The sequence below is a fragment of the Sphaeramia orbicularis genome, chromosome 13 (genome assembly GCF_902148855.1).
Source record: "Sphaeramia orbicularis chromosome 13, fSphaOr1.1, whole genome shotgun sequence".
NCBI lineage: Eukaryota > Metazoa > Chordata > Actinopteri > Kurtiformes > Apogonidae > Sphaeramia > Sphaeramia orbicularis.
Genome location: NC_043969.1, coordinates 7,809,503 through 7,832,804, shown reverse-complemented (window position 1 = coordinate 7,832,804; position 23,302 = coordinate 7,809,503). Strand labels below are relative to the sequence as shown.

The window sequence follows — 23,302 nt, the reverse complement described above, 5'->3', positions numbered from 1 at the left end:
GACTTCTTACTTGTCAGAAGTTTAGTTGGACTGGCTACTTTTGTTTACACCACTTCTGTGTGACAATGCACTTGTGTGGTTACCAAGATGACAAAAAAAGTACAGTGTACTTTGTGTAGTGTCAGTACAAAGTGGAAGGCTCTGGCTGTATATACTGAACACGAAGTGTGAGGCAACAAATGGGAGCAGTGAGTACAATCTGTACAAGAGATATGTTTTCAACAACATATTTTTATGTGTGTTTTGAAGTATTGTATTATAGGTTGGTGGACGTTGGGAAGAAAAGAAGAAGAAATAGGAAGACAAAGAAAGGAAAGAAGAAGAGGCGTAGAAGAAAGAGAGGAGGTAAAGAAAGAGAAGACAGGAGAAGGAAGAGGAATGGAAGGAGGAAGAAGAGAGAGAGGATGGGAAGGACAAAAATGAGGACAAGGACAAGGAAGACAAGAAGGAAGAAGAGGACAATGAGCAAAAGGATGAGGACAAGGATATTATTAAGATTCTATGATGGAAAATAAATCCGTACGACCTTCTGATTTTCTCTGTTATGTGGCCAAGGCAATATTTTTCTTCCTCTTCTGGGTATTTGAGACTTGTCGACTTGCAGTGACGTATTCTACTCTTTACTATAGCCATGTGCAATGTAGCCTATACGACACCTACTGATATTAACACGCAGCCTAGTTTATTCACAACAAATCAGATGATGGAAACGTTCCCGATTTCTTTTTATTGTTTTTCCTTTTTTTATGACAAATGGAAAGTTCATCTCAGATTTGTTTGGCAATTAAACAGAAACTCTGCCAGTGGCTGCCAAGCCTTAGTTGTATCCAATACTGAATTACATGCAGTAACATCTTAGTACTATTTCCACTGCCCACCTCTGTTTTCACTGTTCTCCCACTCTTCAGTTTAACCCACACTGTTTTTGATAACTGATAAAGATGTGATCTAAAGCTGCAAGCACATTCTGTTCTGTAGTGAGGTTGACGTATGTTGTGTAAGGCAGGACGATGATCACAAAGATTTTACACAGTCATTCAAAACACTCCAGAACAAAATCTTAAGACAAAGGAGAAAATTACACATTTTGCAATGGTGGATAATAACCAGGTTGTAAGTAGAGCTTAAAAATACAGAAAGAAGAAACTGGAACAAGTGACAAAAAACATTTGAGTTTGAAAACTGGATTCCAACTCAAACAGGCTGTTCATCAGCTGATCAAAAGTTTAAGACCACAGCCCCAAAACACCCAACAACAGACCTAGAAGTGTGAAAAAATGTCTCAGTAGTGAGTAGCCTCTCCATTATTGTTGATCACTGCAAACATTTGTTTAGATATGTTTGGTATAAGTGTTTCCAGGGGGCTAGTGGGAATGTGGCTCCATGTGGTGAAGCTGGCTTCACGAAGGGCATCCATGGTCTGGAACTGACATCTGTTTTTGAAAATTTCCCTTTTCATCTATCCCCAAATGTTCTCAGTGGGATTTAAATCAGGGGACTATGAGAGCAATGTTATTCTCCTTGAATAAATGTTTCATCAGACGGGTGCTGTGAACCTCAGCATTGTCCTGTTGAAAAGCCCAGTCAATACATCAGAACATCAGAGGGATGTACACTGGAACATCTCCACATAGACCCTCAACAACCTGAAACTCCATTGTTCCATTGAGGGAAAAAGCTCCCAGATCATGATGGAGCCTCCTCCACTGTGTCCTCATCATGACAGTAACATTGGAAGCCATCAGGACCATCCAGATTAAAAATCTGTCTTCTACCTTTCAGTGGCCTAGGTTTAATGCTCCCTTGAAAAGTTAAGTTTGTGTCATGCAAGGAGACATGATCTTTGAAGAGGTTTTTTGTCCTCAAAGGCCTTCTCACAAGTATTGTCTGATGTTTATTGGGTTGCAGTCAGCACCAGTAAGGGCCTTAATTTGGGTCGAGGATTGGCCTTCGTCTTCACAGGCAGCCCATCGAATCCTGCGGCTCTGTGCAGTTCAACTTTTTTTGGGTCTACCATTAGATTTTTTGTCCCATAAACCTCAGGATCTTTTAAGGAATTTAACATGACCGTCTTCATGTGTCTGACCTCAGCAGCAATGGTACAATGTGAGAGGTTTTGCCATCAGGAGGTCATGACAGTGAATGACTAAAAGAAAATGACATAAAAGCCAGAATTCTGCACTAAATTTTCATTTTTAAGGCTATGGTCTTAAACTTTTGATCAGTTGATGAACAGCCTGTTTGAGTTAAAATGCATTTTCAATAAATTATCAACTTTATTCTGTCTCTTGAAGCCCTTCTTAGAACCTGGTTACGATCCACCACTGCCAAACAATTATTGTATACACCCCCCCCCCCCCCCCCCCAAGCCTTAAGGTTTTGTTCAGAACAGTATTAGCAAACACACAAAGAACAATAACATGACATAAAGCATGTTTAACGGTGCTTAAGTATTGCTGGCTTTGCTGACGTATAGAAGCAGGGATGAAAAAGGTTAATGCTCCAGAGTCAGCAGTAACATGATGGATCTGTAATGGTGAGTTGACAGTGTGTGTCAGCAGCAGATGGACACATAAACATGAAAGGATACATGAGTAAACATGAGTGAATGCTCCACCCTCCTTCAGACAACTTGTACTCTGTGTCCACTTCCTCTTATGAGTCAGATATTGATTGAGTCATTGATTGACAAAGTAGCAGCATGCGCTGAGTCTAAGTATCTTCCCAGAGAGCACTCTCATCTAAGACTATACATGGGCACACGGGCACTTATAAAACAGATTTTAAGGACCACAGACAGACCGATGAGTGTGTGATTTCTTTTTACCTCCTTGCCCAGAGGCATCCCACTGCCCAGAGCACAGGTGAGTCCGATTACTTTGGCCACAAAAGTTTTGAAGGTGAGGTATTCCTTCAGCACCACCCCTCGCAGAATGGTCTTCATCTCTGGGATACCTGAACCTGTGGATGGACACATCACATAACCTATTGTTAACTCAGACACGAAAGACAGTAACAATCTGATCTTTGAGTGAGTGAAAAATGATTATATAGAGATAGAAAATATTGCATTGTTACACTTCAGGTGTTTGCTACTAAACAGTCAGAGCTGCTAAACAGATTTTCATTGTTCCTATCACAAAGTACTCTACTCAGTACATCTTGGTAGTTCTTCTCAGTTCAACTGGACTAGTTTAGCTCTTTTGACAACACTTGTCATCTCTTAGATGAAGAGCTAAAGCAGTCCAGTTGAACCAAGGAGAACTAACGAAAAGAACGATGACCTGGAAAAATGACAACCTACACAGACTATACGTAGTACATAAAAAAAAAGAAATTTAAGACTTATAAAAGGTCTATTAGTTTATTTTTATGATTAACCTATGTTACATATTCTGTTCTAGCATATATATATATATATATATATACATATATACATACATATATACATATATATATATATATATACATATATACATACATATATACATATATACATATACATATATACATATATATACATATATACATATATACACATATATATATATATATATACATATATATATATATATATATATATATATATATATATATATATATATATATATATACATATATATATACATATATATATATATATATATATATATATATATATATATATATACATATATATATATATATATATATATATATATATATATATATATACATATATATATATATATATATATATATATATATATATATATATATATATATATATACATATATATATACATATACATATATATATACATATATATATATATATATATATATATATATATATATATATATATATATATATATATATATATATATACATACATATATATGTGTGTGTGTGTGTGTGTGCGCGCGCGTGTGTGCGTGCGTGCGTTTGTGTTAGACTAATGCGTTGACCTGTGGGGATCCACGGGCTCTAGATGTGGTAGTTTTTATGCTGTTGTGTATTTGTGCATGCTGTACCACATTTGTCCAGCAGTCACTGTCAAAGCATTCTGGGTATAGCAACATGATTGTAAGGCTATTGTATTCCAAAATTACTAATATCTCCTAAAATATTGGTCCTATCAACATGCCGTTTTCGCTAGTCTGTTCCTTGACCAAAAATACAAGCATATGCCAAACTGCAGCAGTCAGCTCTTTCCAGATATTGTGTGAATCCCGAGATGCACACGCATGCATGCACACACACACACACACAGAGGCCACTGGGCTTTTATAAAATAGATACTGCTGTATAATGGTCTTAATCGTACTTTTATTGAATGGATGGTATAGTTAAGAGCATGGAGTCAAACAGAGAATGCCTGGTGATCTATGTATGAAAAATGATGATGTGAAACAAAGTTCCACCTGACAACATTAAGCTCTAAGTCATTAGCAACATGTCTTACTAAGCTGTCAGATCACACTATGGAAGAGCATAGGGTCATGGTTTCCATTTAACTTTGGAACAATAGGAGAATGTCTGCCTTTATGTTTTTCTAATGAAGTTGCCACTTAGCAAATTGCTACATGGTTGCTCTGTTATCTCATCATTAAAATATGACCAATGCAAGGTGGGTGTATGCTCATTGTTTACGTTTCACTGTCTACGGTCTGCACCAGCTACGTCTAAATAAATTTATAATGTAATTTGTGTGTCCTGCAATGAACTGGCGACACGTCCAGGGTGTACCCCGCCTTTTTCCATAGGTAGCTGGGATAGGCTAAAGCACCCTAGCGACCCTCTTAAGGATAAAGTGGTTCAGAAGCTGACTGACTGACTGACTGTAATTTGTGTTCATTTTTCTGGCATGGCAAGGGTTTTTGTGAATCAGGTGTGACAGCTGTTTTTTTGTTTGTTTGTTTGTTTGTTTATTTGTTTTTATTATTCTCCACATAAGATCGCAGCTTCTTTTATATAATAAGCTAATGAGGAAGGACCTACAGCAGAGTGATTCAGTGTGGTGAGGAGTGAAAGGTAACAGCAGATGTGTCTCACTGATAGAAGAAGAAACTTCAGATTCTCTGGAGCACAGCCATCTCTTTAGCTTCGGTTACTGAGAGTGACAGTAAAGGCGATGTTATAACTGCAGCTGAAATTACTTCAGGCAGATGTGTATGCACCTGAAAACTGAATTTAGACAAACCCACTCTTAGCCTGGAGTACAGAGCAGCTTTGACGTTCATAGCACTTGTGGAGGAATTCTCTTCTTCCCTTATCGAATACTGGAGCAGAGGAGGCCCCTGGGGAATAAGCTGAGCCTTGAGGGGCCCACGCTACAGAGGCACAGATGAGAAGAACACTATAGTGTGTTAAATATGTGGTGGGTGTAGAGAGCTGAGTTTGAGTGTCTCACAGCTGACTGTGTAACAGTATGAATGCAAACTGGTTCGAATCTAATTTAAGTATATTTGAAAGTCTCTTCGTGGTTCAAACATCCTGAGAAAACGCCCTACAATAGATGCCAGCAAGTACTGGATGGATTGTTGTAAAATTCCATGTGTGCAGTACTGCACAAAAGTCCCTGGTTAATGTTAGGATAATTGGTTTATTAATGACCACACATACGTATTTGTCTCTGTATTAAGAGCCAATTTGGATACATGTGAAGTATGTACAGCAAGAAAAATCAGTTTCAGGGGAAAAAAGCAGCTTCTATAAACCGAAATGGTAGTATTTAGTGTGACCTCCGTTTACACTTGACATGCCTTTAACCCTTTTGTTCAGACAGCATGAGATTTATTGCATTAAATTTCTGTTTTATGCCAGGTTTTATTCAAAACATGTCAGATGCTTCTAATTGTTTGTATTGCTTTTTGTCATGGGTTCAGGGGTCACTTTAAACTCTACCACTCATTTAGTTTAGTTTTTGTGTTTCTTTTAAGGCTGTGCGCATATTTCCTGTATCCTCTAGACATATAAATATGTATGCTCATTTCAACCTTGCAAAATAAAAAAATGTGATTACCTTTTCCACTCATTCAACTAGTTAATTAACTAAGTTATTTTAGGGCTATTCTTAGATTAATAATGATATTTAGCATGTTTTCCAGCATGTATATTTCTGCTGGAGTGGAGCCCGCCACGCAGGTTTCAAAGTGTGTGGTACATCTGATTTAAAGGTGCTAGCAGGCAGTTCGGGCCGCTGCCAGGGTTTCACAATTTGTGCAGGGGAACAACCGGATTGGGTTTCAAGGTTTTTCAGACCCGGGACAGCAGGGTTAACCCGCTGTTCGCAGAGAGGCTGTTAACAACCGGTTGAGCTTCTGGGATTGTTTGAGTCACCAGGGGCACAAGTAGCAAATTGTGTTCATGACAAGGCAGTTAACCCCAGGGGCAGTGGTTTCCACCAGAGTGGAGCATCTTTTCTGCACTTTCCTTTTGCTTAATGTTGTATTCTGTTATTGTCCTATGTAATTTTATGTGTTTCTATGCCTTTGTAAAGCGCTTTGAATTGCCTTTTGTATGAATGATGCTATGCAAATAAATTTGCCTTGCCTAGATGTATGCTACACATATGTGCTACATGCAGCTAGAATATTTAACATTGAATACTATTCCAAGCTAAATGGTTTAAGCATTTTTAAATTTTGGCTTAAGATTCTCGTCCTTGTACTGTACTTTTATTTTTTGGCTGTATTTTACACCTCATTATCAATTTGTGCTTTTAATACTCTACTTTGTAGTGTCATCTCTGTGTTCCCTTTTAGTCGTACCAACAGCCTGCGGGGCGAGGATCTGGGTGAAGCCGGCTGAAAAGGTGATGAGGACTACAGGGTAGGTGACCCAGGCCAGATACTGCAGGAAGACATTACTGTCCAGACCACCGTACATCCACTTCTGTGCTGTGGAGATACACACAAAGAAGGAACAGAATGTCAACATCTATAGAATATGGATGAGTTGCCCTATAGGGTATCAATAAATTTCATCTAAATCTATCCAACAACATAGATAAACATAACACAAAGATCAAAATAGGAAAGACCATACCTACATTGTCTTTGAAAATACAGTATAAATGTATGTGCAGGAGAGCTGTAACATAAACCAGTTGGCAGTGGAAAAATGTGTATAAGAGGCTAAAAGACACACGGTTGTTCATGCTCTGTATCCAATTAAAACAAACTGGAAATGACAAGACCAGATTACTTTATCCTTGAGATAACAGCACTACACACAAATACAGAGTCTATAAATACATCTGAATTAGAGTCAGTCCCATAAGGTTTCAGATCATCTCTCATTTTAAGAGCTCTATCTTCCTCTTCCTAGAATGTAGCTTAAAGATAAATCCCTTGTCCACATCATCTTCTTTTAAGCCCACCAGCCATTCTTTGATCCACCTTGAACCACCACCCCCCTTCAGCCTATCCATCTCAGTTGCGTTACTGTCTTTCAATCACACATCAAAATATCAGATCCTCTCTCTTCTATTTCATAAATCTTTTTAAAACCTTAAGACCTGGAAGCTGATAATTTGTACCGGGCCTGTGCAGTGTTATTGGACACTGTCCTCCGTCTACTGCTTGACAAGGTACCTCTGCTACAGGAACATCCAGGTTTTTGCAGGAGAGTGGAAATCTAATTTGGTTGAAAATTGTCAGTGTTAGAGATGGTACTTGTCATTTTTAGGGTACAGTCACATATATTTCAACTAGAGACATATTGTGATTGGCAGAAGTGCATATTTCACATCTATCCTGTTTCAGGACTAAGAATTTTTATTCCTTGACAGGGAAATGGCAACAAAAGTTCAGTCATGTTTATGTAGCCAAGCTGGAAGCACATAGTTTTGTTTGGCCATGACAAAAACCAATTACAAGCATGCCTAAAACCCACTACTTTATATATAGATCTGAAGTTATTGTATTTTTGTTCATTCTGAGCAGGCCCAAGTCCCTTTATGTGCTTATCTTAATGATAAGTTAAACAAAACCAGATTGGAGCTGCAGATTTTTGTTTTGCAGAGAAACAAACTTCCTGTTGTTGTTGTTTTGTTTTTTTGTCTGAACAGTGTTACTTACTTTATATGAACAATCATTTGACGAAGAGTTGGGTCATTTTTGCTGGTCCAGACTGGTATAAGAGCTGAAAACAATTTAATCTGGCTGAACCAACATTTGTTTTATCTGCATTTTACACTGGTGAAGTGATCAGGTCTTTATTTAGAATTTATTTGGAATTGTAGTTGGCTCTTTTTCCATTTATCAGTATGCCGAGGATCGTGGGTACTTTAATAGCGTTTAAGGCATTAAGGATCTACAGATGCTGGACATTGGAATGGTCCCTTTGCCAAATAAGTTGACGTAACTTTATGTAAACTAATCCTTGAAGGATCCTTTAAACTGAGAAACTGCCTTCATCAGAGCTGTGCCAGCACTGCGATTCTCATTATTTTGTGTTGTCAAAAGGGGTTAGAAGGGCATTACCGCTATCTACTGACTGGAGTCACTATACTCTCATTCAGTCTCATTTTTCTGTCCGGAAATGTCTGGTAAATGGAAGTTCAACAACTGGTAGTAAAATTAGGTGTACTGGTTCAGTTTGGAGTTTGGTTTCATATCAAAACTGTGTAATGTGTGAAGAGTCTGGCTCAACCAGCTCTAAATATTAAGTGCCATGAGATAACTTTTTTTATGATGTGGCGCTATATAAATAAAATTTGATTGACTGATCGATGTTTTACACTGGTCCAACTCATTGACCTCAGCCATTTTAGATCCAGGGTGCACAACTATTTGATTCCCACTGATTAAAGGCCCACTTATGCTCACTTTATATACGTAAATAGGTACGTCTGTCTGAAACAATTAACATATTGGCCAAATACCCAGAAGATTAATAATTACAAACATGGTAATGAAAGAGGAGGTATTACTAATGCTGATATTGAGAATGTTTGTTGTTGAAAACATGTTGGTCGCATTTCAAGAAGTTACGCCATTTCTGGAAATTACTCTCTTCAAATCTCAACACTGCCCCTGTGATTTCTAGCAGTACTACTCCGTATTCTCCATTTGAGTATGCATCCATAAGCTCCCAGAGGACGGACAGAAACATGTATTTAATGAACTCAGAAGATGGACAGAATGTTCTATCCGTGTGAATGGGCCTTTAGACCAAACTGTTTATTTTTCCAGTGCACCTTCCAACCTGTGAGTTACTTTATGGTACAAACCTTCACAATTATTTTCAAACAACCCTCTTACCTCTTAAATCATTTCTTCTACCCCTTTCTACTCTGTGTATACTGTTCAGGCCTCTCTGTGTCAAACCCAGCACTGGTGGTGTCTACTGTGTGCATCATTCTACCCCGCCTTATCCTCCTCCCCCCATGCCTCACCTTGTAGGCAGATGGCGATGCAGAAGTCCACCACCCAACTGACCAGCGCCATGAGGAGTCCCAGCAGGATGAGGAAGATCCAGTCCTCCCCGACCCGCGAGATCAGGAACTTCTGACAGCGAACCGTGCAGACTACAAGAACGGCACAGAGACAACATGTTAGGACTACAAAAAACACACAGTATTTGAGACTGCATCACCAACCAACTGAGGGAGAGTTGGTGCTGAGGTTTAGAAAATATAAGCAGTAATAAATAAGAACTTGGGCTAATTACAGCAACTATGATTCCACCTAACAGCAGGGAGATTTTGGGTTAGCTTTATAAGTAATTAGAAATGTTGAACAAATTACCCATACAATCCAAAATGCTACTGTGTAAATTATATTATGACAATTAGTATTTAGCAGCAGATCCTAAGATTAAATCCTCTGGGTGGACACATGATAAATGGATGAACGAAGATCAATTTCAGAGTTTCTAACACACTGCAGTTACACCACAAAACAAGAGCAAACTATAGGAGCTGAAAACGTCTTATTTCAGGAATCTAATTTCTTGGAAAGAATGATGTATTAGTTGGGCACTGAGTACAGTACAAACCTAAATGGGTGCTTCTATGAAACTAGGTACATTTTGGTACCGGGCACTTTGCCAGCTTTTTAGAGCCAATAATAAAAGAGAAATTTAGCCATATTTCCCCCCAGGATGTAGCTAATGATGACCTCAGATAAATGCAAAAAAATTATACTCTTGCTCTGAGCAATCCCAAAATTAATGAATTTTTAATAAAATATTGGGGCCAAAAATATGACCAAAATTGGGACATGAAATGCTACCACATTTTATCTGGACCACATGTCTTGAAATTGTCTTAGATAGCACTATAAATAAAGACATTGTGTTAAATTTGATGATCCTAGTGGTTTTTCCATATGTGGGTTTTTCATGAATCGGCAGTCTCATTCCAAGTTTTGTATGTAGCCCATCGTATCCACTTGTGTTACATGCAGAACCTGACCAGTTAAACACATATAAATCGTGAATGATTTTGCAACAGTGGTTATTTTTGTGAAACACTCTGCCTTACATAATTAGTTCAATCCCAAAAATGTACCTGGGAGAGAACAGAGATATTAAAAAAAATAGTAGTGTGTAATTTTTGTGTACTTTTGACCATGTTGCATGCAGATTTTTGAATTAAATATAATACAAAATAATGTAAAAATGTGTTTTATCGAAAAATAGTTTCTCTTTTATCTGAGTATTTATTTTTAAAATAGACCCAAAGTGCTTCAAAACTTGCTTCATAACATTAGTCTACATCTGGTTTGAATTTTTAGCCCCCATGTCCTGTTTTTAGGGACCAGTTTCATAGACGCACCAAAATAGGAAATCTCTCTCAGCTAATTTAAGTTCATAAGCAGTTATTCTTTTCCATTAAATGCCCCATTTAAATCAAGGTTAATATTCATTTATTACTTGAAACATTCTACTTCATATTTGTTAAACTGTTTAGCTCCTATAGAAAAATATTCCATTTGTCAACTTTGAATTGAACTGCCTTTTTTGTACAGCCATGCAGATAGTTCTGGTTTTATTTGCCCAGCTATCTCATCATCACCACTTTTCATAGTTTAGTTTAGTCCCACTTTCAAAGGGTCCCCACTGGACGTGAACGTGGGATGCTGTTATTCTGTTTCTGAAAAGAGGAAAGTTTGTGAAATATATTCAAATGTGTGATTTTTCATTTCTGTATGCAGCACCTACCCACTTTTTTTTTTTTTTTAATTTGTATTCATTATTTCTTTATTTCTTTATTTTTATGTAACACATGAACCCAGAATTATTTTCATGGCTGAACAACACTGGAGGGCACAGAGGAAATACACAGTCTGGTTGTGACATTGCATGAGCCAATCAAAACAATGCCATGGTGAATGTGTACTATAATTAAAGCAGTCCAACTAAATTTCAGAGTGGTACTTTTTTTTGCCAGGCTGTGTATGTTTTTGTGGGTGAACTGATCATTTAATGGTTAATGTTTATTTAAGGAAATGAGTTAATCTTGTGTTAAATTCTAAATCCTACAGTGAAATGGACCAGGTAGTTGAAAACGGATTACACTCATGGACTACACTGACCAGAGCATATGGAAAACAAAGTATGAAATGCTACTACAATGCAAATGCAATATATGGAACAGTCACATCAGCTTTACTCACCTACAAGCAACAGGACACTCCAGCAAATATACTATATCAAACTTGGTGCAAGACATGCATACACAGTTACTAATTACAACTATGTGCTGATGCAAATCGCTAATTTGATGGTAGCTCATAAGTATGTACATCACATGCACACACCATAACTCATAATGTCTCATTTACATCATACACCCCCTCCTCCCCCCTACCCTGAGCTTGTCCTTGTTTCCCATTTCTCCTCTGCAGGCAAATGACACTTTGCAGCAGTGGGGTGCCCCTCACTAATGACACGACACACACATATACACACTTTGTTTCTGTCTCCCCATTTCACCTTTAATTCCCAGCATGTAGAACAAATTATTATGTAACCCTCTGACAACTTTTACAGTTCCACAGCTTTATAATGGCAGGTTCACACTTTTTATCTTTCGCTTGTATCCCTCCACCCACACACTTTTTTTGTCAACATTGTATTTAGTATATATACTCTTTCTTCTGTTTTGTAGTGTTTTATATATTGTATTTTTACCCCTGCTGTGGACTCTGCTGTACTGCTATATGTTATTATATGGTGGCAGATAGAAAGTTATCTTCTTGATTTAGATTTCCATCTATCTCCACACATGGATATAGATAATCAATAAAGTTGCAGGGATAAAGTATCCACAGCAGAGGGTGTAAACCAAATACATAAAAACAGATAATCAATACAGTTGTTAGTCACCACCAGGCTGAGTTCTGTGCTGAATCAGCCCTCGTCTGGTGTCCCATGCCTGTAAATAATGCTTCCTCATGAAACCAACAAAGCAGATATATACTGCAAGTCCTCTTTTGGAACAGTTTTACTATATGTGACTCAAAAACATAGAGGCAGACATACAACTTACTTATCTGGTTTATCTGGTCTACAGCATTATTTCACTTGTAGTTAATTTGTTATAGTCAAACTAGTTGAAGTTTTTGTAATGCTCTGGTGTTTTCCTGTTGGTTTACTTTCTTTTCACACAAATAAAAATCCAAACAACCCAAAATGTATCACTAAAAAGGACATGAAAACACTCACTGTATATTGGTCAGTTGTGTCAGTTGTGGGAGGAGAAAATTAAATACATAAAAAGGGTCTTGTGTTTGGAACTAGACCATGTTTCTGTGAGACGGCAAGGTTGGTATTTGTTCATAATCATGATAATTATTTAAGTAATAGTTAATACTTGTTGCTAGTCCAAGGGAGACACCAGTTTATTCTTCAGCTGCTACTTCTACGAAGTGCTCTGCCATATCCCAACACATAAAGCACAACAGGCAGCAACAGCCATTTGGCTCAGTCTTGTGATGCCCACCTGGTAAGTGGGTGGGGTTATGGTCAGATTTAATTCCCTCCACAAACCAACTCCTGCAGAGTTAATTTAGGAGCATACAGAGACCCCATCATCTACAGAGTCTCTGGTGCACACCCAAGTATGCTATCTGTGTTCAAGACCGCTCAAATGAATCGGACTAGAGGGAAAGAACACAGAGATTTGACCAACACTAAAGGTGCAGATGTAAGGAGTAGCATTAAGCATACTCCTTTCTTTTACTGTAAACTTGGTAAAAGTTGTTCAGTTGGCGCAGATCAAAAAACTGGCATAAAAAAAAAAAAAAAAAAAAATCAGACCATGCATTTGGCTTCTATTAATGTGATGCGTGGAACATGGTAACTGTTAGACATAATGAAAAGTAACCCAAATTATGTTAAGCAAGGCAGTGGATGTCCTTTACCGAGCAAGAAGTTCGAGGTGTATTAACCTGCATAATTGGGACATTCCTCATCAGAAAGTGAAAGAACTCACACAGTAAAGCATCGTCATACTACTGATGATACTAAAATTGTTAACTTAATAAATTATGTGAAAAGCTGTATAATGTTATGTTTATTTCTCTAAGTTAATATTAATCACATAAAATTATAATATTATATTATAACATTGAAAAATATGTGGACACAAACCAACAAGTCAACAAGACATAGTGAAAACATAGAAGTGCTACTTATTTTATAACCCATAACCAACATTTTATATATTGGATGATATATTTAAACTAGGGCTGGGCAAATTAACGCGTTATTACTGCATTAACACATTCATTAAATAACGCCGACAATTTTTTTTATCTCAATGTGGCAGTCACCCCTGCCACTAATCATACACCACACACTCACTTCCTCCACATGGCAAACAATAGCCAGGCAGCATTACTATTCATAGCTCGGTGGGTGCACACACTGGGCTACATTTAAACACCTAAGTTTGTCTCCTGTGCTGTTTTTTCCATGAAATCGTACAAAAACACACACAAACACAAATAAGTTTTGAGTTAGGTCTTTAATTATGTTAGGTTCTAGATTGTGAAATTTTCTTCCTAATTATGTGTTCTTCTTTACTTACCATAGCGCTTCCTGGTTCTGGGCAGAGGAAAAGGACCCGAGGGGCACATCAGGCTGCCTTTTATAGTCCCTGAGTTTAACGAGGAAAATAGGCTCAGCTTGTCACACTGCACCATACCAGGTTTTTCTGAGTATTAAAGAGAGTGTGTAAATGCTATAAATAATAAGATGACTCTTTTGATGTGAGTTTAAAAGACATAAACTGTTTTGTGATTTAACTATGGAAAATAACATATGTAGTGTGATGAAATGTTTAAATTAGTGCCAGTTACAAATGGTATGGTCCAGTGGGAGGGGCCTAGCCTTTAAATGGAGGGGGTCTGTCATTGCGTAGGGCAGTTAGAGAAGGGCTGTGGTGCTGTGCAGACCTGTGTTACTTTTTTGTTGTTATTATTATTGTTTGCTAATTTTCTTGGATGCACTAAAGGGCAATAAAGCTCTTCACTTTTTTTTTCTTTTTTTTTTTATCAAATGGACTTTGTCTTGTTGTTTTTGCTTTAGTTTTAAGACCAAATTAGACTTTTTCCAGGTAGCCGTTCGGCAACCTACCCTCACTTCAGGTCGAAGTGTGACACTCACATTAACGCCGTTTGATTATAACTCATATTATTCTGCCCCTGCTTGTGTGTGTGTAGTGATTAGCTCGGCAGATAGACAACAGGTTTCCCAAGAAAAGCCGGACGCCCAGAAATCCATGCGATTAATTGCAATTAAAAATTTTAATCGCTGCCCAGCACTAATTTAAACTATTAAATATAATCTCCTAGAACAACAACAACAACAACAAACATTTGCTGAAACATAAACAAACACATTTCCATGTGAGATCGACACTTGGTTATGATTGACAGCTGCGGAGCAAAATACAGAGATCAGAAGTGAGAGAGAGGGCAGGGGGTGAACGAAAAATGCTGCGGGCATGGAAAAGAAAATGCACATACACACATACATGGCAACATACACACACATACATACACACACACATTTCTCAATCAACACTTTCAGCTGTCTCGCACACACATGCTCATGTCGGCAAAACTTGTGACAAATGCACACACACACACACACACACACCTTTGCTTTCCATCCATCGACAGACAGTTATGTGACAATGCTGGGAAACAGTTTTCTTGCATGTGTATATTTAGATTTATGTGTTTAAGCATGTGTGTCTGTATGTGCTTGTGCGTCATCTCACCCACAGGCCGTCTGTGTTCTTGGACCCCTTCTGTCATCTAGACACTAGTCAATGTAAATGAGTGTTTGCGTCTGTGCACGCATGTGTACGAAGGATTGATTTTTGTTTTTCTACCTCTGTACATGGACTCCACGCTAGAGTGTGTGTGTGTGTGTGTGTGTGTGTGTGTAGCAGCAACAGCAAGTGTAATCTTGTCTTTTAAGAGATGTAATTCAGTTAGCTCTGTCTGTGCTGGTATTGCCTAATAGCTTTTTCTGCAGTGCACACACAGAGATCCTGCAGACTGGTTGCTGACTTTATTCTTCATGGCATGCAATAAGCAGCATGCTAGTTCCCAATCACTCTCATTGCCTTCTGACTCACCCTCTGCATCACTCGCCGCCCTCCATCCCTCCCCTCCATGATCCCATCATCCCTCACTCTGTCCCTCCTCCTCCTCCTTCTTCTTCTTCTGCTGCTGCTTTCTTCTAATCACGTTCCACCTCTGCCTCTCATCTCCTCCTCTCCCTCTCAGGCCTTATCTGCTGCCCTCCACTCCTCCTTCTCCCACTTCTTCCTTTGTGTTCTCACCTGTCTGTTCCTCTCTCTCTCAGTTCTCTTTAGCCTTGCTTGCCCACTTGCTCTCATTCCCCCCAGGAAGAGACATAATGCCCACATACAGTACCTGCTGAGACTAATTTAGGTTGCCTTGGATACATGGCGCATCCAGTCCAATAGCCTGGCTTTAAGAATGTGTGTCTCTGCACATTTGCTGGTGTTTATTTTGGTTTGGGCAACACATTTTCTATGCAAACACAGAGACATAGAGACATTTTGGACTGAAATTGACAATCAGTGCAGACACAAATGTTACTATACTTCACTTTACAAGACAATAAATACTTAACATACAATCACAATAGATGCTCTGATAAGAAATGGTTTCTACGCATGAGAAAGATAGAGGGCTTTTATTCGTTAAGGTAACCCGATGAGCTGAAAACTTGGATCTACTTGCAAAGCTCCAGTCTGAATGAATCTGAAACCTCGACAGTTCAGTTCAAAAGGTGAAACACAAAACAATATGAACAGAGAATTTCTCCCATCTGTACCCAGAGTAGTTCCCTTATCTAAAGGATCTGATGTCATCTTTATTATGCCAAGAAAACCGTTATGAAAATGATGCCCTTTGTTGTAACTATTGAGCTAAAGTTCCTAAGCACTGACAAAAACATAACTATTAAACTATATAGTCTAAAACTTCTAAAACCTATCACTTGCAATGTGCTGAACCAAGTCACAGGTGATGCTAATTGAGCCAAGATGGGTCAGTTCAGACCTGGTACCTACATAGTTGGTTTCTTTATTCTGAGTATCTGCCAAAGTTATAGTGCATCCTTGTGTATCTGTGTGATATTTCTTACACAGGTAACATATTGGCAGGGGAAATATTGATCAACTGTACAGATAATGTGCAAATGATCAGTCAATTATATCATCATCTGAGGTAGATTAGACTGATTAAAGTCTAATCAGTGTGACGATTAGACTTTAAAGCAGTAAACTGTAGTTTGTACAAAAGATTATGCTGAAAATGAGAAATGCAAGTGTGTATAAGACGTACATATTCACTCACCTCACAGGAAAATTACTACCTGTGCAGATTTCTTGCTACAGCTCCCACACTAAACCCAATTATTCAAATCACCCCCTCATTTGTTATGCAAGGTGACAGTTATATATGGGTGTAAAGGGTAAAAGAGCCTACCATTAATGCCTCAATTTTGCACAGTCATGCCAATGAGGCCTATCCCCATTTTGTGTGTATGTGCTTCCACATTCATTATGTAGCTTCATGCGTGAGAGAGAGGGTTTCAATTAGAAATGCATGGCTATGTTTTAAGACCAACAGCTTAATTAGATCTGAATTAATATAGATAGGCAAATCTGGCCATTCAGCCCTTCTGCTTTTCAAATAGCAAGATAGACAAGCATGTAGTTTATACTGCATCATGCACTGTAAATACATTAAGAGTGTGTTTAAAAGAACAAGGGGATTAGTAAAAGGTTTTAAATGCTGATGCCATAATTATTGTATAATAAAAACTACAGGTTTATACATCATGCCAGCTTTTAGTATTTTATAAAACAAACAAAACATACTTGAGTTACATCTGTTAGATTAGCAGGGAAGATATGCAGTTGTGATTAAGTGTTAGATTTACTTTCAGAGGAATTACACAGATTGTGTTATTAAATAAAGAACAATATTGTCTCAACTTTACCTCTCAGCCAACAAGCATATTAACCCATAAAGACCCAGTGCTACTTTTGTGTCAGTACCTGAATGAATTTTTTTCTCTATATTTAACTTTTCTTAAGTGATTTATCATCATTTATTACAATATTATCCTCTGTATTTTGTGCTTTTTCAGTGAAAATTATGCATTTTCCTATATTTAATTCACTGATCATGCAGATTTTCATTAAAAGCTCAGAATAAAGTTGAGGGTTATTTAGGGCTGGGCAATAAATCGAATTAATTCGATTAATTCGCCTTTTTAAAAATAGACGATTTGAAAAAATGCAAAATCGCAAAATCGAGGCGAGCTTAAATAAATAACTATACAGATTCGTCTCCTGCCTTTCATGACTTGAGCACTGGCGTTTGGTTCCGCCTCTTACGCCTTTCCGCCAAAACAATCACGCCCCCGCCATGGCGGACACAACACAAGCCGAAGAGTTGGTAGCTAGAAAAGGGACTCGTGTTACATCGATTATATGGAAATAGTTCGGATTTGACAAGACCGACGCAGAGCAAACTACAGTCGTGTGCAAGGTTTGCAGAAGTAAGGTGAAAATGAAGAGTAGCAGCACAACTAACCTCTTTCAACACCTCCGGCAGAGACATGAAGAATGGGAAGAGTGCTTGCAGCTGCGGGAGTGCGGCGTAGCTAGCACTAGCCATGGCAAACACGCCGCAAAGAAACAACAAACTTTAGCCGCATCATTTTCTTGTGCCGTGCCATATGATAAGTCAGGGGCACGATGGATTAAAATCGATTAAAATCGTAATCGTCCAAGATGACCAAAAAAATCGAGATTTTATTTGTTGGCCATATCGCCCAGCCCTAGGGTTATTACATCAGAAACAGAGAAGACTGAAGAAAAAGTGACTTTTCTAGCAAATATATCAGTAACTGAATGTAAAAACAAGTGTCTCCATCCACTGTCATTTACCAAACTCCATGAGTTTTACTGGTGAATCAATCTTGTAGAAGATGACGGCGTTTCCATGTTCACTACGGAGGCTCTGAATGTCCAAATGGGTCATATCTGATGACCATGGAAAGCATTGCAACTGCATTTTACACCAATTATTTACATGTATTAATAGGATTAGAGGATCAACAGATATTAAACATTTTAGATCAGTAAATGTGTTTGGGTCTTTATGTGTTATATGGCCCAGGTGACAGCGTTTAATGGTATTTCACAAAGCACATTGCGTTATGGGTTGTTGGCATCAATGTTCTGAGACTAGGGAGTTTGCTTAAGCTCAGGTTGCTTTAACTAGCAGAATTTGAGTAGCATGTTCTGGTGCTTATGAAGAAGTAATAAGTTGAAATGATAACATAAGTTAGTGAAGAATTACTGTAAGTTAAGAAGCTGCTGGTGCAGTATCTGAATGCTAATATATGTAAGAAATGTGCAAATATAACTTATTGCATGTCGCTAGTTCATCATAATTGATGTAGATTGACTAACTAACTGTTTAAGCACATGCCTTTGGACAGTGGGAGGATACTAAAGAATCAAAAGAGAACCCACACAGACATAGGGAGAACATGCAAACTCCACACAGAGAAGCCTGTGTGCTTCAAATAATAGTCATCTGATCTTCATGGCGCTTGAGCATTTTGGTACCATGGTTTAGACTTGCACACTTTGAGGACAGAAGGGGGATTTTATGCTTCTCCATTTGATGAAACCAAAACACAACTGTGTACAATGGTTAATGAAAGTGCTGTAACATTGTCTGGACAGAGATCTGGGATTTCTTTTGGGCTTTGTCTACTATTTATATGTAATTGGAATTGCATCTTGACTTGACCATTGATTTCAGAAGATTTAGCTTTGATTTCTTTAACAGAATATTGAGGTAATACAGGGTCATCATAAAGAAAAAAATATTTACAGTCAAATGACAATAACAAGAATTCATCACAGTTAAATTACAACTATACAGTAGTTCATAATGCTGCCAAGCGCTTAGTGGATTAGCTGCTACCTGGAGATTAAGTTTACACAGACAAATCTAATTTTCCTCTTCCATGGTAGTTTATACTGTGGCAGAACAAGGTTATAATCTTTAAAAGTGTCTGCTTTCACACCGCTAATGATACTTCCTGGCACTCTGGCCTCTCCTGCCCTCCACTTGCTGTTCAGTGGAATTGAAATATATGAGAAAGCTCCATGTAGATTTACTTTTTACCTACACAAATGAGTCTACTGATTTAATCACGGCAATTGACAAGTGACTCACATCCTCAATTTGACTGATGACCAAGATTTAGAGGGATCTGGCATACTTGAATCAGTGCTAGTGTAGCTACAGATACAAATGAAGAAAAAAGAAGAGGTGGCACAACGGAGAACAGAGGAAGGAGGGAAGGTGTAAGAAGAAAAGGGCAAAATCTAACAAGACAAATAGGCCCCTTAAGACAGAAAAGAACCCTATTTGTTTCTTCTGGTACTTAATATGGCCATCTCCATTTTCTCACTACACTCTGACTGTATCATCACTTTCTTGCTCTCCCTCTCCGATTCACACTTTCATTAATCTATCCATCTATCCCTCCTCCGCTTCTTCCTTCATGTGCATGAGTTCTCTATGCTAATGAGATGTAAAAGGGGGTGATGTTTATGTAAATGTGCTGTAACGGCGTTGGTGTCGGTCCCGGGCGAGCAGGCAAAGTGCCTCGTCTCGCACTCAATCACTTCGTTTGCTCGTCGAGTAACGACGGTTGTGACACCCGTCTTATGGCTGCAGTACAATGTCTGCTTAATGAGGTGTAATGGTGTATACGCACACATAAACACATAAACACATATACCCACACACACAAACAGGCCAGAACAATCACCAAACCTATCTGGCAAAAACAACCTTGACATCCCCTTTCAATGGGCTCTAAAGAGTGTGAGGTATTGTATTAAAACCCACACACTTGAAGACTTTTTTTCCTAAATGCCATCAAATGCCACATCTGTCAAAAGTGTTACTCAGTGAAAAAGGCTACAATCCTTGTTCAAAGACTATCATGTTATTGTACAGTGACTGCATATAATTAGCGGTTTCTGAACTGCCTTTATGAAGCCAGTGATTTGCAATTTGGCCTCTGGAGCCGAAAGTGACCATATTTGGACTAAATGTGTAGAAATATGGGACCCAGAAGAGTAAGTAATGAACTAATGTCAATTTCCGACTTACTGACTAGGTAATACTGAAAACTTTATGACACATTATGTAACAAAATTATTTTAAATTCTTGTTGGTGGACCATATTAACCCCAAATATAGTCAAGAAAAAAAAAATACATTATTACAGGGTTCCTACAGGTTTCTACAAGTGAAATTTAACACTTTTTAAGACTACTTACAACAGAATTGAATGCCAATTTCACTGCCTATTTCACTGCAATACTGGTAAATATTTGTGACTGTGTTGTGCTGAATATTCTGTGATCATTTCTCACTGGGGGGTGCAAAGTTAGCGATAACTGATTCCTAATTTCAATATAAATTGTCAGGTTGGAACTGAGTAGGACTAATGTTACTTTCTTTGCAGCTTGGACATTTCCTAGACCCATTTAAACACAATACAGTGAACAAGTTCATGGCAACAGACCTACCATAGCAAAGTTAATACCTTTTAAAGACTTTTTTAAAGGTATTAAATGCAGATTTGTAAATTCAAGACTTTTTAAGACCCAGCAGGAACTCTGTATTAAATATAGAGAACCTCCAAACGTCTAACTCAGCAGGTGAGTGAGCTGTCATGAAGACCTGTTAATCAAAGCCCGACACAGTAGACGTCAACAATATGAACCACCATATCACTTATTAGATGTTTCGTATTAAATGGGTGAGGCCAGAATGATTCCTGGAAGACAAGTATTATCTAACTTAGAGAAGTTCAGTGCAAATCCATGGGAGCCAGGGCTCTTTGGAGCTACCCCACAGTGGCATTACAACTTCAACACACATCCACATTGGCATTACTCAGTAGCCTGGTTCCTTACCCCTAGGTCTTGTCTCATGATTGTTACCAATGGGCCAAGAGGTTTGGCTACAAAATGAAACCAGCATTGAAGTACTCTTTCTCAAAGGCCCAATCCCAATTCACCCCTTGGCCCTCCCCCTTACCCCTCCCTCTCCCCCTCCATTTTGCGTGTTCACCTGAAGGAGTAGGGGTGTCCCGATTCTTGATGAGTGAGAGGGGAAGGGCTAAGAGGGAGGGCTGTTCGGCCCTTGAAACCGAGATTTTTCAGGACCACACTACAAAAAGAGGGGTATGAGAAACCTCCCATAATTCTGTTCGAATCATCGGCAAGATGGAGGTAAACACAGCAAAAAAGTGAAGCAGTGCAATGAAAGAAACACACAAATGTACATATTTTCTTCGTAAACAACTTAATCCTTTGATTGACTGTTTAATGTGTTATAGACCCAATTTCTGCAGTTTGCGGTTGATAGCCGTAAAAAGATGCCCAAAGCCCCCGCAACAGATATGGCTACAGCTGCTGATGGCATGGGGAATTCTTTTGGAAACAAAGTTGTTGCATCTGTTTATAGCAGCATCGATGACTGCTGATGATGCAACAGGTCTCAAAGGGTTGTCTCATTTCATAGGGGAATATTTGCCAATTGCAAGGGCCAAGGGGTGAATTGGGATTGGGCCAAATCTGGCTCCAGTAGACTTATACTGAATTCTGTCTAAGTAGGGCTTGGTATCATGGCCAATTTCCATAATCAATTCGATTTTGATTCATAAGGTTCTGAATTAATTAATCACAATTCGATTCAATCCAATATTGATTCAATTCAGTATTAATTGATTCGGATTGATTTAGTGATATCAAAGTACAATTTTGAGTTGTAACCTGATTATTTGACAACCGCAGTCATTCACAATATTGAATCAATATTGATAATAGAGAGAACAGAAATATGAAATTTCAGCAGGAAGTAGCTGAATCTGCTCTGAAATAATGAACGAGACAGAAACATTCCCATATTTCTACAGTGGCTCAGAACGAACCTCTTCGTCATCTTTATTCTGTTTTATGGCTGGTGGCTTCTACTCACTGGGGGGGGTTGCACTCTGTGATTGTTGTTGGGGGGGTAGCATAGCAGTTGGACATTGTCGCTTTACTATTCTTCTAACTCCATACTCAGCCATAGGTGATAGAATGGATCCAAGTTATATAATTTTCATTCATTTATTTCATTTATTTCTTTGTATCAGACATGTAAATAGTTACAGTCCATAGAGTACAATAAGCATTAAAAAAAAAATAATAATAAAAAGGGTTATAAATACAAAAACGACATGCATGCACACACCCTATCTTCAATAACAAGTATAAAGATGCTGGTGCCAGTATTTAACAAGTGTAGAATCTGCATAAAAGTCAGAGTTAACAATTGTAAAAAACACAACATTTCTAGAGTGACTTAAACGCAGTATAAAATTCAAAATTGCTTTCTGTAACATCTCATAATAAGAGCGAGCATTATTAAAACAGAACATACAACTAGCACTACAGCTACGATAAAAACCATGTATAATACGGAATGCATTGTTAAACACCACTCTGAGTGAGCAGTACAATGTTTAAAATTAACCCATAAGTAACAGAGATAAATATTCGAGCAAAACGATACGAACAATTTATTCTTAACAGTAGTGGAACAAAATATAAAACCTGCGAGAGATAAAATTACTCCTGCCATAAAGACTCCTAACCTTAGTTTGAGTGTCATTATCATCACTAAGATTATCAGATAGAATATGTCCAAGGTACTTGTAGGTTTT

The 23,302-nt window shown here is 38.1% G+C and overlaps 1 protein-coding gene across 2 annotated transcripts in view; it reads right to left on the bottom strand.

The window, feature by feature from the left end:
- The window catches only part of clcn2c (chloride channel 2c), a 212,325-nt gene that overhangs the window by 83,024 nt on the left and 105,999 nt on the right, over positions 1-23,302 (bottom strand). For both annotated transcript variants that reach the window (XM_030152536.1, XM_030152537.1), the window contains 3 exons: positions 9,384-9,515; positions 6,754-6,882; positions 2,828-2,961 (listed from right to left, as the gene is read on the bottom strand). In XM_030152536.1, the coding sequence (XP_030008396.1) occupies positions 2,828-2,961; positions 6,754-6,882; positions 9,384-9,515 (395 nt within the window). The remainder of the gene's footprint in view (positions 1-2,827; positions 2,962-6,753; positions 6,883-9,383; positions 9,516-23,302) is intronic.